This window comes from Macaca mulatta, chromosome 1 (genome assembly GCF_049350105.2).
Source record: "Macaca mulatta isolate MMU2019108-1 chromosome 1, T2T-MMU8v2.0, whole genome shotgun sequence".
NCBI lineage: Eukaryota > Metazoa > Chordata > Mammalia > Primates > Cercopithecidae > Macaca > Macaca mulatta.
This window is the reverse complement of record NC_133406.1, coordinates 110109124-110123759: the sequence shown is the minus strand read 5'-3', so window position 1 is coordinate 110123759 and position 14636 is coordinate 110109124. Positions and strand designations below refer to the sequence as shown.

At 55.0% G+C, this 14636-nt stretch overlaps 1 protein-coding gene across 30 annotated transcripts; it reads right to left on the bottom strand.

Annotated features, from left to right (window-relative positions):
- Positions 1 to 2979: 2979 nt before the first annotated feature.
- On the bottom strand, positions 2980 to 13938 carry SH2D2A (SH2 domain containing 2A). Of its 30 annotated transcripts, none has more exons than XM_077942212.1 (10): positions 13713 to 13929; positions 13043 to 13131; positions 12749 to 12829; positions 12078 to 12262; positions 11249 to 11338; positions 10892 to 11060; positions 6382 to 6531; positions 5924 to 6211; positions 3909 to 4079; positions 2980 to 3308 (listed from the first exon to the last, which is right to left on the bottom strand). In XM_077942212.1, the coding sequence occupies exons 1-9, from the start codon at positions 13744 to 13746 to the stop codon at positions 3912 to 3914; spliced, it is 1254 nt and encodes a 417-aa protein (XP_077798338.1). In that variant the 5' UTR covers positions 13747 to 13929; the 3' UTR covers positions 2980 to 3308; positions 3909 to 3911. The 30 variants fall into 30 exon arrangements, with proteins under 30 accessions (XP_077798338.1, XP_077798339.1, XP_077798341.1 ...); XM_077942213.1 differs by having other exon boundaries at positions 6382 to 6528; XM_077942215.1 differs by having other exon boundaries at positions 12078 to 12250.
- Positions 13939 to 14636: the final 698 nt, after the last annotated feature.

Sequence of the window (14636 nt, the reverse complement as noted above, 5' to 3'; positions counted from 1 at the left end):
CCAGTTACAGATCACCTTACTGAGACTGTGCTGCATTAGTGGAGGGAGCAGATAGGAAGAAAGGGGCAGCTCAGGGGAGGCTGGAGCAGGAAAGAGCCATCAGGGTAAGGCATGGAACTGAAGGGGCAGGGGCTGGAGGACAAAGCTGGACCCTGTAGTGGGAGCCGTGCTCTCTGTTCACAGCAAGGTCTTCCATGTGCTATGACAGGGTGAGAGGTTGCCCTTTCACAGATATAACAGTGGGCTCAGCCAGAGAGGCTCTACCTGGAGGAGGCAGGAGGAGGGATGGAATGACCATGGGAAGACTGTTGGTGAGAAATGCCCTCCCCCTCTTGGCATGTGGAGTCTCGCTCAGCATAATCGCCCCAGTTCACTTTTCCTGTACAAGTTACTCAACTTCTCCCTCCTGAGTTCTCACCGCAGCCCTAGGCCTCAGCTTGGAGGAGTAAAGTCAGCGGGATGGTGCAGGGGTGCCCCTCGTGAAGGGGAGGGAGGTTCCACCACCTTGGTCTTCAGGGCTGGGCCTCCAGCTGTGGCCCTCAGCACGACTGGGACCTTATCCTTTAGCCTAGGAGGGGCCCCGTGGTATTAAGAGGAACCCTGGGTTGGGATGACAAGATCTGGGCCCTGGGCCTTACTGCCTTTGGCTCCCTGTCACCTCCCCTCTCTAGACCTCAGTTTCCTCTTTAGTTGAGCCAAAAACTCTGTCATTAAGGGTCTCTGAAGTCCCTTCTAGACCCAGCAGTACTGCTTTTCAAAGCCCTTCGCTTGCATGGTCTCATGTGTGTGCAATGAGGCATTATCTCCAGCATAAAGAATGGAGGGAGCAGTGGCACAGAAAAAGGGTTCCCCTGCTGAAGGTTGCACAACTAGTTAGCACAGCGCCACAACAGACCCAGGGCTCTTGATGCCATAGGTTCATCTGAGCTCCACCACCCCTTTGGTGTGTCCACTGCGTGCTCTGTGGAGTCACAGAAGGAAGAAGAGGGTCCCTAGGTCCTGCTCTGCCCCTGGCTTTGCTCCTGCCCCTGTTCTGCCCCAGGCTTTCTCCTCTAGAAACACCAAGTGGGTCACTAGGCATTTCTGGCCCCGTCCCCACACCTGCCCATTCTGTTACACCCCAAAGTCTGGGGAAATGTATTTTCTGACTTTCTGATTTCTGTCTCTTGCTGTACAATAAATACGCCACTCTTTTCTGCTTCCTCCCCTGCCCCAAGGAATCAGCCACGAGGTAACTGACTCCATGCGTCTAATCTGAGACCTTTCTGGCACTTTCAGCCTCCTCTCTGATTTCAGCAAAGTCCTCTGCTCCTCCCTCCCGGCCCCTCTGCCTCTCTCCCCACCTCTCCTCTTGCTCAGGAGGGCATTTAGATCTGAGGTCTAAACAAAGGGAAGGGAAGTGGAACCCCAACTCTGTTGACTCAGCAACTATATTTCTCCTTAAGCCGATTAGCACTGGAGTGGAAAGGAGGGGAATTGGCCAATCACTGGAGCTGGCACCTGGGCCAGGCTGGGGGTGGTGCGGTGGTGGCAGTGCCCAGGCCTAGGGACTGTGGCTTAAGGAAATGGTCTGGAAGATTCCTGTGCCTCAGGTAGGTACAGGGGCCCTGACAGGTGCTGATTGCCTGGACTAGACTCTTATAGGAATGAATGTGAAAAGAACAGGCTGCACAGATGGGACCACAGGAGTCCCTAGGCCTGGGCAGCTCTGGAGGGGCCGTCTCTGCTCTGAGCCCTGAGGATGATCCAGGGGCAGACAATGCCCTGCCTTAGAAAGCCCCCTGTCTGGCTGGGCATGGTGGCTCATGCCTTTAATCCCAGCATTTTGGGAGGCTGTGACAGGAATATAGTTTGAGGCCAGGGGTTTGAGACCAGCTCTGGCAACATAGTGAGACCCTCTCTCTATAATTTTTATTTATTTATTTATATATTTATATATTTATTTATTTTTATTTTTCCCCCAAGACGGAGTCTTTCTCTGTCACCCAGGCTGGAGTGCAGTGGTGTGATCTTGGCTCACTGCAACCTCTGCCTCCCAGGTTCAAGCAATTCTCCTGCCTCAGCCTCCTGAGTAGCTGGGATGACAGGCATGTGCCATCACGCCTGACTGACTTTTGTATTTTTAGTAGAGATGGATGGGGTTTCACCAAATTAGCCAGGCTGGTCTCAAACTCCTAACCCTCAGGTGATCTGCCCACCTCGGCCTCCCAAAGTGCTGAGATTACAGGCGTGAGCCACCACGCCCAGCCGGGCTTGGTGGTGGGCACCTGTAGTCCCAGCAACTTGGGAGGCTAAGGCAGGAGGATCCCTTGAGCCCAGGAGTTCAAGGCTGCAGTGAGCTATGATCATGCCACTATACTCCAGCCTGGGCGACAGAGCAAGACCCTGTCTTAAAAAAAAAAAAAAAAAAAAAAAAAAAGGAAGTCCCCAGTCTGAGACAAAAGTAAGGCCCAGGGCATACGCCAGAGCCCCAGAGCTTTGCATGGGAACAGGAGGCTGGCTCTGAAGTGGTTCTGGGCAGAGAAGGGAGAAGCAAGAGGGATATGGGAGAGAATGGGGTCCTGATTGAGGCAAAGGGCCTAAGCCCAAGAGGCTAGGAAGATGAGAGGCCTGGAGCCAGTTCCAAGGGGGTTCCTGTCCTCTTAAGGGGCTCACACACACATCTTCCTCCTCTCCAGTTCTGTACTTGGCAGGGGTGTTGCAGAGGAGGTGAAGGGGCTGTCCTTCAACTGCTCAGCTCTCTGCCCCTCTTTCTTTATGCCTCAAGTGGTGCAGCCACCCCTATGTCCCTGCCTGCCTACTCAACCCATCCCAGCCAGAGAAGGAATACTTTGCAGAGGTCTTGTGTCCCTGGCCTTGGTGTCTGTCAATCCTCAAGCCCTTCCACCCTCACTGCAGTGGCAGTTCAACCCCTTGCCTTCCACAGTATGAGAGAGAGAGAGTCAGAGACAGAGACAGAAGGAGCCTGGAGGACTTGAATCCCTGTAGGGGAAGGCAGTTGGTGATGATTTATTAGCCAGACAAGAATCAACAAACAAGTTCTAACATCTGTTCTCACCAAACCATTCCTCAGACAACAGCAGCATTGGACCAGGGCCCAGACTCAAAGGCTCAGAGGGCCAAGGAAATTAGACTCCAGGAGGAGAAACCAGGACAGTGAGAGCCAGCAGGGCCCTCCTCGCACACTTCTTTGCTGTCTTAGATCATCAAGGACTGAGCCATTGGATTCTTGGGATCTCTTAGGAGGGAGCAGGCTCCACATTTTCTTCTCTGACCTCCAGGCTTCTTTGTTGGGGGTCAGGCCGGACCTGTCGGGGGACAGAGTTAAGCCAGGATCCACAGGAGGGGACCCAGCAAGCACCCAGGCCTCCATGCAGTAGAACTCTGGAAAGTGGCCAGACTTCCTGTTTGAGGAACTCTCTGATGTTTCCCATGGACTGGAGTTTGTGGATGTGTGGTAAGGAACAGAGTACTAAACGGGGAATCAGGAAGCCTGGGTTCTAGTCCTTGACTTTGGCCAAGTCACTGTGCCTCTCAGGCTATGTTTTCTTTTCTGCATAGTGAGGGAGTTGAATTTGATCAGTAAGGACAAATGTAATGCTGCTCATCCTCCCGCCCTTACCCATGGCAGACATCACTAATCAATCATGTGATTTTTTCTGCTGAGTTCAGATATAACCTTAACATCCTTTCCAATGCAGCACTCTAGGCAGCCACGACCAATGGATTGGAGTTGGCATGCAAGATGACACCTCTTTGCCATCCTTGCAATTGATGATAGCTGAGGTCCTTTCCAGCTTTGATCAACTATGGTTTATTCCATCCACATTTCCTGAGAAGGGTGCCAGGTGTGTGTGAGGGTCTCTGGACCTTATACTCCAAGTTATCCTCACCAAGCTCAGACTTACCGCCTACTGAGGAGGCCCAAGAGGGAGCCATGCCTGTCCTCTGTCCTGAAGCACCTGTCTAGAAAGATTGTGGGGGAGGGTGTGTCTCCAGGCGGGTGGGGGCTGGTGGGGCAGGGGAGGGCCTTGCCCAATCACAGAGTTCTCAGAATGCAGCTGGGAGCCACCTGTATTCTGCAGAGAGAAGGACAGTTCTAGGTCACACCCTCTACCCTCTGCCTCCTAGGTGAACCTGCAGTCTCAAGACATCTGATCTGAACAGACTTTGGCTTCCAGAGAGGGTGTATAAACTCCTGTCATTCATTAATTCAACAGACATCTCCTGAGCACCTGCTCTGTGCCAGGCACTGGGCTGGGTGCTTTGGAAACAGATGGGTAAGTCCCAGCCCTCCCTTCAGGGAGCTCACACTCTAAACTAGGGAAGGGACAGAGAGAAGGAGATGGGAAGAGATGGGTGTCTCATGTGATCAATGTCGTGGCAGGTGTGTGTAAGGCACAGGGGGTGGCCTCTGTGGCCTCTGAGAAGGGAAAGCTGGTCTTGAAGGATGATTAGAAAGTTGCCAGGCAGCGGGAGGATGAGCTTGCAGGAAGTCGCTATAGGCAGAGATACTGGTGGGTGCAAACCCCAGGAGGCTTGAAACCACTTGGTTTAGAGAAATATGAATCATTCTAGGAGAATGGGAGCGGCTGGTGGTAACGCTAAGGAGGTGAGACCCCCCTCACCCAAGTCTAGAGTGCATCACGGGCCAGGCAGCTGCTTCAGCAAGACCATTCTGGCTTTTTTGGTGCAGAGTGGATCAGAAGTGGCAAGTATGGTGGTTAGGAAACCAGTTAAGAAGCTCTTGGGAGCCAGGTGAGGTGGTTCGAGCCTGTAATCTCAGCTGAGGTGGGAGGATCACTTGCACCCAGGAGTTCAAGTTTGCAGTGAGCTATGATTGTGCCACTACACTCCAGCCTGGGTGACAAAGCCAGACCCCAATGATGGAGGCTGGAGCTGGGGAAAGGAAAAATATACTTAGGAAGAGATCCAGCATGAATGAGTGGCTTACCGGGGGAGTGAAGAAGGAGCAGTGCTGAGGGAGCCCTGGGATTCTGACTTGGCTAGCTGGGTGGCTAGAGACTTAGCAGTCAGGACAGGAAACATGGGACCGAGCTGTTTGGAGGGCAAGGGTGAGAGTGGTGTTGGCTGTGTTGAGTTTGAAGGGCTGAGGGATGCTGAGGGGAACTGACCAGAAGCTTGGAGAGAAGTTTGGATGGAGATATGGACGGGTGACGTCAGCTCTAGGACAGCAGGCGTTGGCAGGGGTGTGGGTGAGGACAAGCAGGCTCAGGCTGAGCGGGGAGCCTGGGGCACCAGCAGGGAGGGAGGGTGGGGAAGGGTCTGAGGAGAGAGGCTGGGGAAGGGCTTTGGGAGGGCCGCAGAGACCAAGGGAGAGGGTGGGATGGCTGCTGGGGCTAACCCATGGCATGAGGCACTGACTTGAAGGGTAGGCAAGCAGACTTAGGTCTGGGGAGAAGGAAGAGGGAGACAGGGAGTACACAGAAGGAGCTGGGAGAGGAGAGTCCCCCTCCTCTGAATAAGGGACCCCAAGTGCTCTTTTTCTCCAGGACAGCAGGGCCGTGAAGGCCAAGGGAGAGAGCCAGAGAGGCACGGGGCGGGGTCAGCCCCAGGTGTGTCCGAAGAGGGCCTGCAGGACAAGATGGACACAGATCAAAAAAGCCTCGATGGGGGAGGTGAAGGGGCACCCTGCCTGGGGGCCTTTGTTTTCTCTGTGAGGTAGGAGGGCATGGGGGTTTGACAAAGATGAGGTCTGAGTGACTCTGGGGAGAAGAGGGGGCAGTCTCTGGGCCTGGAGAAGGGAGGCTGGCACCTGGATCATTCTGTCCTTCCCACATCACCTCACACCTCTGCCCCTTACCCTGCCCCAGGCATCCACTCTGAACACCTTCACCTTCCCCCATCTACCTGCAGGGAGACCTTCTCGACCCCACCTTTCCCTGCACCTTTCCCAGTTTACCTGGCCTCCTGGGACAGGCCTGGACCAGCTCTTCCGTAGGACAGGGTGCCCAAGGGTGGCAGGTGGGCCCTCATCTTCCACCTCCACATAGATGTTGCTGGGGGCTTCCCCGGGGCTGCCCCGGCCCATGGCGTAGAAGGCTATGGGTTCATCAGGCTCGTTGTAGATAGGATTGGAGGGCTTGGGGGGTGGGGCCGGGAGGCGTCGTGAAACAGGGCTCGTGTAAACTTCTGGGGGCAGCTGAGGTTTGGCAGGGATGGGAGGCTTGGGCCTGAGTGGCTGGGAGGGCTGGGAGAGAAGGTGAGGCCAGGGAGGAGTGGGGTGAGGGAGGCAGGGTTAAAGCCCCATCATAAGTCCCAGCCTGAGCCTCTGCCCCTGCTAGGCCCCTCCTCCTCCCCGCTGCCTGCACCCCCTCGCAGGCCTGTCCTCCAGCTCCCTCAGCCCCTCCAACCCAATACCTCCTTCTCCCGGGCCGCTTCTTTCCGCATTGGGACTGTGGCTTGCCCCTGCTTGATGATTGGGCTGTATTCGGGGTTTGGGTCCTGGCTTTTGCTTCCAGAGTTTGATTCTTCGGTCCTCAGGGGAAGTCCTGCAGGCTCAGGAGTCTGCTGGGAAAGAAGGAGGTCTGAGGGACTTGGTGGAGCATTGGGGAGGGGGAGGTGATCAGGAGGACAAAATAATCCAGTCTAAGTGGAGGATGGGAGAAGGGGGAGGGGCACAGAAATTTGGCCTGGGCTGGGTTCCCTGGATGAGGAAGAGGGGGTGGCGACGGTGAGGAGACCCAGGGTCGGATGGAGGCGGTGGTAAGCTCTGGTCACAGGCCATATCTAGCATTAAAGTTTTTCTTTTTTGAGATAGAGTCTCGCTCTGTTGCCCAGGCTGAAGTGTAGTGGTGCAGTCTCAGCTCGCTGAAGCCTTGATCTCCTGGGCTCAAGCTATCCTCTTGCCTCAGCCTCCCAAGTAGCTGGGACTACAGGCATGCACCACCACCCTGGCTAACTGTGTTTTCATTTTCTGTAGAGATGGGGTCTCAGTCTATTGCCCAGGCTTGGTCTTGAACTCCTGGGCTCAAATGATCCTCCCACCTCAGCCTTCCTGAGTTTTAGGATTACAGGTGTGAGCCACCACACTTGGCTGCATTAAACTTAATTTCATCTGGATCACAGGGCAAGGCCAGATTCCATTTGTGCCTGTGGTTGTGAAGATGCAACATGGCTTTACACATCTTTAGCTGAAAAATTATTGGCATGGGGACCAATCTCCATGACAGCTGTGCTTGTGTTTATTTCTGTACCGCTGGTTAATTTATGGAGATATAAGCTGAAGGTTTTTTGTTTGTTTGTTTTTGTTTTTAAGACCAAGTCTCATTCTGTCATCCAGGCTGGAGTGCAGTGGCACAATCTCGGCTCACTGCAACCTCCGCCTCCTGGGTTCCAGAGATTCTCCTGCCTCAGCCTCCCAAGTAGCTGGGATTACAGCCACCCACCACCACACCCAGCTAATGTTTGTATTTTTCAGTAGAGATGGGGTTTTGTCATGTTGGCCAGACTGGTCTCGAACTCCTGACCTCAGGTGATCCTCCACCTTGGCCTCCCAAAGTGCTGGGATTACAGATGTGAGCCACTGCACCTGGCCATAAGCTAAAATTTTTAAGGGCAGAGACCACCTCAGGAGAGAGGAGCCCCATGTGGGATGGTTCCATCTCACAGACGGTGGGTTTTTAGTTCAGTATTAGCCCTTGGTCCATGAATGCTGTCCCCATGCCTGCTGCCAGTGTAGGCTAAGGTCACAGGGCTTTTCTTGTGCTCCTGCAATCCACCAAGTGCACGTCTCCATCGGGAGGTGTACTGCAGGTGTACTAGGGAATCCAAAGAATTCCTTTTCCTGCCCTAACCCCCTCCTCTCTCAGCATCTCCTTCCTGAATAAAAAGTAGCACCTCCACCCTGCTGCCGAAACAGCACCTTAGGAGTCAGCCTTGATGCCTCCACCTCCTCCCTCTCGACATGAAATAAAACACAAGTCCTGCTCCTTCTGCTGTCTAAATATTGTTCACATCTGTGTACTTTTCTGCATGCACACGGCCAGCACCCTAGTTGAGGCCTCCTGACTCCTCCCCCTGCATCATCTTGCCCTTCCAACCCACTCTCCAGTCTTCGAGCAGAGCAATCTTACAGAAACTCCCCTAGCAATCCTTGGGTGGTTACCCATTGCCCCAGCATAAGTCAGAATCCGAGAGCTTGAGTGACAAGACTCTGTGTGACCTCAGACTTCTACACTTCTGCCTTCAGCCTTCTCAGGTCAGGCTGGCTCCTCCTCACCCCCAGACTTCCCCATGCTCTATGAATCTCAGGTCTCTGCCTGTTCCTCACAAAAGAGGCAGTGACCACAGTCACTGTCCCCACTTGTTTTAACTGACCCAAATCAAGTTCTGTGAAACTCCTCATCTAGGTCACCAGTGACCTCCTCTCTGTCAAACCCAGTGTCAATTGCACCCTCTGCCCTCACCCGCCTTCACTCACTTTCTTCACTTGGCTTCCAGAGCATCACACTCTGGCTTTTCTCCTCTCTTTCTGAGTGCTCTGCTCAATTTTCTTTGTCAGTTCACCCTCATTTCTGCAACCTCTAAATGCTGGAGACTTGGGCTTCATTTCCTTCCTACCTACACTGACTTTTGAGTGAGATTTCACCCCTCCTAAAGGTTTTAGAGCCGGGCGCGGTGGCTCAAGCCTGTAATCCCAGCACTTTGGGAGGCCGAGGCGGGCGGATCACGAGGTCAGGAGATCGAGGCCATCCTGGCTAACACGGTGAAACCCCGTCTCTACTAAAAAATACAAAAAACTAGCCGGGTGAGGTGGCGGCGCCTGTAGTCCCAGCTACTCGGGAGGCTGAGGCAGGAGAATGGCGTAAACCCGGGAGGCGGAGCTTGCAGTGAGCTGAGATCCGGCCACCGCACTCCAGCCTGGGCGACAGAGCCAGACTCCGTCTCAAAAAAAAAAAAAAAAAAAAGTTTTAGAGTCCCTCTGAGTGCTGGTGACTCTCAATATTTGTCTGCAGCCCATCCCTTTGTCCCAGTCCCGACTCTGAATTCCAGCTGCCTACTTGACATCTCCATGCTGAGCTGCATGTGTAGAAAAACAGAACTCTTGACCCTGCCCCCCTGCCCAGACATGTTCCTCCTAGAACTTTCCTCGTCTCAGTCAATGACAAGTCCATCTTTTCACACTCCTCATCCAATCCTGCAAAAACCCAGCAGCTCCACCTTCTAAGGAGACCCAGCCTCCGCCCTCCTCACGCCTCCTGGAGGCAGCCACCTCTGCTACCCTGACCCACGCTGCCATCATTTCATGTGAAATATTGCCTCTCCCGAAACTTGCCAGGCCATGTCACCCCTCAGCTTGTAACTCTCCAGTGCCATCTCGTCTCGCTCAGAATAAAACTCCAAATGCATACAAGAGTCTACAGGGCCCCCCTCCCTCACCCCTCTGATCTCATCTCCTACTTCTCTATCCTTCAGTCACTGGATCCACCCATGCTAGCTTCCTCTCTGCTCCCATCATTCCTCAGACACAGCAAGTCTCCTCCTGCCTCAGGGCCTTTGCACCTGCTGTGCCCGCTGCCGAGAATGCTTTTCCTCCAGTTGTCTGCATGACTCTTCTATTTCATACAGGCCTCTGTTCAGATGTCCACTTACCAGAGTGACCTTCCCTGACACCCTGTGTAGAACAGCCCCAACCCTGTCACTCTTCAACAATATTTCACATGAAATGATGGCAGCCTGGGCCAGGGTAGCAGAGGTGGGTGCCTCCAGGAGGCATGAGGGCTGGAGGCTGGGTCTGCCTAGAAGGTGGAGCTGCTGGTGGAGCTGTTTGGTTTTCTTGTCAGTGTGTACTTATCATTACTAGACAGACTCTGTCTTCTTTGCTTGTTTTCTGTATTACTCACTTGTCTGCCTCCTCCTTCTAGAGTGGAAGCTCTTGAAGGCAGAGATATTCCAGTCCTTTAAGTTCACTGCTATTTTTCCAGTGCCCAGAAGGTTGCGTGGCACCCAGTGGTCCCTCAGCACTGCCTGAACTTGTGCACCACTGCCTGCTAGGCTAAACGGTACCCTGTATTTCCTTCTGAATCACATTCTCCACACTGGATTTCTATTACTTGTCCATTTTTACTGCTGGAAAGTAGGCTTTGTGAGTTTGAGACCCATCTGTCTGTCTTGTTCATGGGTCTATTCTCAGGGCCTGCCAGCAGTTGGTAGGCCCTAAGTACTCCGTAAATATCTCTTATATTAAAAACAAATGACTTCTAGGCTGGGCGCAGTGGCTCATGCCTGTAATCCCAGCTACTCAGGGGTCCCATTCAGGAGACCCCTGCATCCTCCCCTGGCCTCATCCTGGAAGGGCAGTCTGCAGGGGCTGCTACTGCAGCAACAGGGATGGGAAAGTAGTTGGACTTCCAGATTTCAGAAGTCAAAACTGAAAATACCAGATGGAAAATACCAGCATTCGAAGCCTTAGGGACAGAAGGATAATGGGGCCTGGAGAGGGGAAGCTGACTCAGGAGGCTGAGGCGGGAGAATCACTTGAACCCGGGAGGTGGAGTTTGCAGGGAGAAAAGATCGCGCCACTGCACTCTAGCCTGCGAGACAGATCGACACTCTGTCTAAAACAAAACAAAACAAAACAAAAAACCCCAAATGACTCTGTGTGCCCCTGGTCTCTCCTTGCCCCTCTGTCTCCGTGTGGCTGGGCTTGTCTCTTAAGGAGGGACCCCCCAGCACTCATATTTCTCGAAGGGCCTGCCACCCTCTCACGAAGATGAAGATGCCTGGATAAGGCAGGCATGCCCGGGTGGTGTTTTGGGATGAGAAAGTGCCTGGTGCCGCGTCCTGCGCCTGGGCTCTGAGTCGGGGGGCGGGGAGGGGGCGCTGGCCTGAGACCCTGGGCTCTCTGGTCAGGGCCCGGGGCGCGTACCTGGCGGGCGAGCGGCTCGGTGAGCGTCTCCCCGTAGGGGCTGAGCGGGTGCGCCGTGTAGTGCCGCAGCAGGTCCTGCAGCCGTTCGTGGGCGCTGTCCTCGCCCAGCACCACGTGGCGCCCGTCCCCGAGCTGGGCCAGCAGGAAGTGGCGGCAGCAAGTCCGGCTCCTGGAGGGCGCCGTTAGGGATCAGACTATCTCCCACTCCTCGGCCAGGGCCACCAGCGCGAGGCGTGACCCCCACTTTCAGCAGCCCGGGAACTGAGCCAAAAGCTCGGCTCCTCCTGGGATCAGACCCAAGCCCCGCCCCTCCCGAGCCCCGCCTTCGGTCGCCCGGCGCGGGGCCTCGCCCCTCACCTGTAAGTCAGCACGAAGGTTACCGCGCTCTCGCTGAACCGCACCAAGTAGCATCCCTGAGGCTTGGGCTCCAGCAGCCTCTCTGCCTCCCTGTGGGTGACGGAGAGAGGGGGCCGAAACCTGCTCTGACACTTCCAGCCTCGCCTCTGTCTCCCCAGCTCTCACGAGGAACCCTTACCCCCAAGCAAGCATGCTGGAGCGGCTAGAGAAAGGCTAGGGTTGAGATGGGGGGAGAGAGCATGTGGGAGCTGTTCTCCCGCTGCAGGGACTAGGGGTGGACAGGGGCCAGGGGTCCCATTCAGGAGACCCCCGCTTCCTCCCCTGGCCTCATCCTGGAAGGGCAGCCTGTAGGGGCTGCTACTGCAGCAACAGAGATGGGAAAGTAGTTGGACTTCCAGATTTCCGAAGTCAAAACTGAACTGAGGAGGTGAACAAAGAGATAGGGAGAAATGAGGCTGAGAAATGGAGGGAGGATCTGCAAGGGTGGAAGAAAAGAGGCCTGGGAGATAAAGATGGAGTAAGCCTGGAGGGAGAGAGAGGTGGAAAATACCAGCATTTGAGGCCTTAGGGACAGGAGGATAATGGGGCCTAGAGAGAGGAAGCTGAGGCACAGAGAGGCCTGGACTGGAGCCTCTCCAATGATCTCCCCTGGAGAGATGCCTCAGTGAAAGGCCTAGAAAACTCTGGGAGTGGGAGCCTGGAGTGGGCACCTCCATCTGCTCCAGACTGGTAGAAGTGGGAGCCTTCATCTATTCCTGGCAGGTGGCAGGACCCAGACCCAGGACTTGCCCTGCCCCTGTCTGGGCCAATTTCCTCCTCCATGACTCACCTCCGGGTGATGAAGCCATGGAACCAGGCAGGGGCTGCCCCATGCTGCAGGAGCCAGTGGGCCTGGGTCTTCTGGAACCAAGCCCGGGTCTCCGCCTGCAGGGACAGGCTTCCTTCTCCAGGCACCTCCTCTGCCCTCTCAGCATTCCCTGGGATGGAGGCAGCCTCCAGGGCCTGGGGAGATGCCTGGATCAGGGAAGAGTTCAAGGAGGGGGAAGCAGCATGATGGGTGGGCCTTCTCCTGACTTTGATCCACCTGCCACCTTTTTTCCTCATACCCAGCCTCTCCTGTCTATTTTAGGGTACAATTGCCCAGAAAGTCCTTCCTAAAGTCTAACTTAAATCCCTTCTTCAGCTCCAGCTGTTCTGGCTTCCAGAGACTCTCCTTCCTCTGCCCTCTGGGTCCTGAGGGCTTTTAATCCAGCAGCAGTGAGCTGTCACACTGTGCTCCAGGAGGGACGGGAAAGGCAGCACAGCCTTCCAGATGGATAGAGTCATTCCCTGGCCTGGAGGATGAAGGAACATGATGCCGGAAGTCACGCTAAAGGCCAGAATGAGGGAGGGCTTACTCCACAATATGAGGGACTGAGCTAGTTCACAGAGAAAATTCTTGAGTGGGCGGGAGGGAAGGGCTGAGACGTGGAATGCACCGGGTGAATGAAGGTCACTGACACAGAGGGCAGATGCCTGCTTCTGGGACTCAATGCGCTGCATCCTGGTCACCTGCGGACTCTGCCTGAGCTTCCGGAGGGCCTAGGAGCAGCACGGGAGTGAGTGGGCAACTCAGTGCATGAAGGAGGTACTCCCCATTTTCGTTCTCTCCCTCTGTGCCCCAGCCCGTTGGCAGACCCGGATCATTCCTGCCTTCTCTCGGGGTGGCCTTTGTCCATCTGCAAATCCTTCCCCATGGGAGGGTGGGAGAGATGAGGGAGCTGCACCCCGCTGCCGCCCCAGGTTTCTACCCACCGCAGTGTAGCCCAGGTTCCGGCAGCTCCTGTGGGTCATGTCCGTGATCTGGAAGGTGCTGAAGGTTGGGATGGGTGCTTTGTGACTCCCTGTGAGCACAAAGAGGGCTGTCGGGGTTTCTCAGAGTGGGACTGTGTCTATCTCTGCCTCCCACCCCTCCTCCCAGGTTCAGGGATCTGTAGGGCTGGGACAGTCTTAATGACAGGAAAAACACAGAAGGGCAGCAGGGGAGTTTCTCAGGCATGAGGATAAGTAGCCAAGGGGGCATGAGGGGGGCTAATGCTGCCAGAGGAGGTTGTCAGGGACACCAGGTGCCTAGAAGGAGAAGATGGGAGCCAGGCTGGCCTTCGGATGGCCAGGGAGGCAGATCACTTCAGGGCAGGCCCTTCTTCTGGTCCAGGATCTTCTGCCTCCTCCTCCCTTCATCCTCCTGCTCCCTCCTCTCTCCTCTCTGAGAAGCGCTCAAAAAACCCTGTCACCTTTATCCTCAGGGATGAGTGGGCACGGAGCCCCAGGCGGGGTTGTGGTCGCCCTGCCTCTCAGCCTTGCCAGCTCTGGCTTAGAGTGGGGCCCCTCATCCCTGAAGTGGGAGCTCAAGCCCAGGAGGGAGGGCAGGGGGATGGGGGTCTTGGTGCCCCCTCCCACCCATATCCTTCAACTTCACACTTACCTTGGGGACATATCTGGGCCAGGGGGAACTCCATGGGGGCAGCCTGACAAGGGATCCCAGAGCAGGGTGTGTGTATGTGCTCTGGAAAGGTGTGCACACTCAGCAACTCTTCATCTCTCCTTTCACCCTGGCCCCAGGGGCAGGAAATGTCGCCTTACCCACAGCCTTAGTTCTGGCAGAGGACCCACGTCATGGAAAGCCTTAAGACGATTGTCCCACCCCCGGAAGCCACGCAGCTGTAGATAGCGGTGGTATAGCGGTGGGGGGTATCTGTGTCACTCTGTGTTTAGGTGTTAGGAAGTCCTTACTGCTACCTGACCTTCATCCCTCCAGATTCTTTCTCTGCTCCCTCACCCCAAACTAGAACTTCCCTTTCTCTCTCTCTCATCTCTCTTGACTTCTATTTCTTTCTCTCTGGAAAATCTCCCACTCTGCCTCTTGGCCTATTCTGAGCAGTGGGAATGGGGATGTCAGCCTCAAGGATAAGCCACACAAGGTGCTTATGGGTCATGCTTTGAGGAGACATGAGGAAGGGAGGGGGCAGGGCTGCAACAGGAAGGATGTGGGTTAGACTTCTGGAAGGACTTTTTGAGGACATATGAAATCTATGAGTCGCCGGGCGCGGTGGCTCACGCCTGTAATCCTAGCACTTTGGGAGGCCGAGGCGGGCGGATCACAAGGTCAGGAGATCGAGACCACGGTGAAACCCCGTCTCTACTAAAAAAATACAAAAAAATTAGCCGGGCGTGGTAGTGGGCGCCTGTAGTCCCAGCTACTCAGGAGGCTGAGGCAGGAGAATGGCGTGAACCCGGGAGGCGGAGCTTGCAGTGAGCCGAGATCGCGCCACTGTACTCCAGCCCGGGGGACACAGCGAGACTCCGTCTCAAAAAAAAAAAAAAAAAAAAAAAAAGAAATCTATGAGTC

Excerpts from the sequence above, each read along its gene's own strand:
- SH2D2A (XM_077942208.1), bottom strand. The coding sequence starts at position 13,746 with ATGGAGTTCCCCCTGGCCCAGATATGTCCCCAAG. Across the intron at positions 12,830-13,042 it reads GGAACCTGGGCTACACTGCG|GCCCTCCGGAAGCTCAGGCA; the intron begins GTGGGTAGAAAC and ends TGCTGCTCCTAG. Across the intron at positions 6,532-10,891 it reads CCGAGCCGCTCGCCCGCCAG|CAGACTCCTGAGCCTGCAGG; the intron begins GTACGCGCCCCG and ends CTTCTTTCCCAG.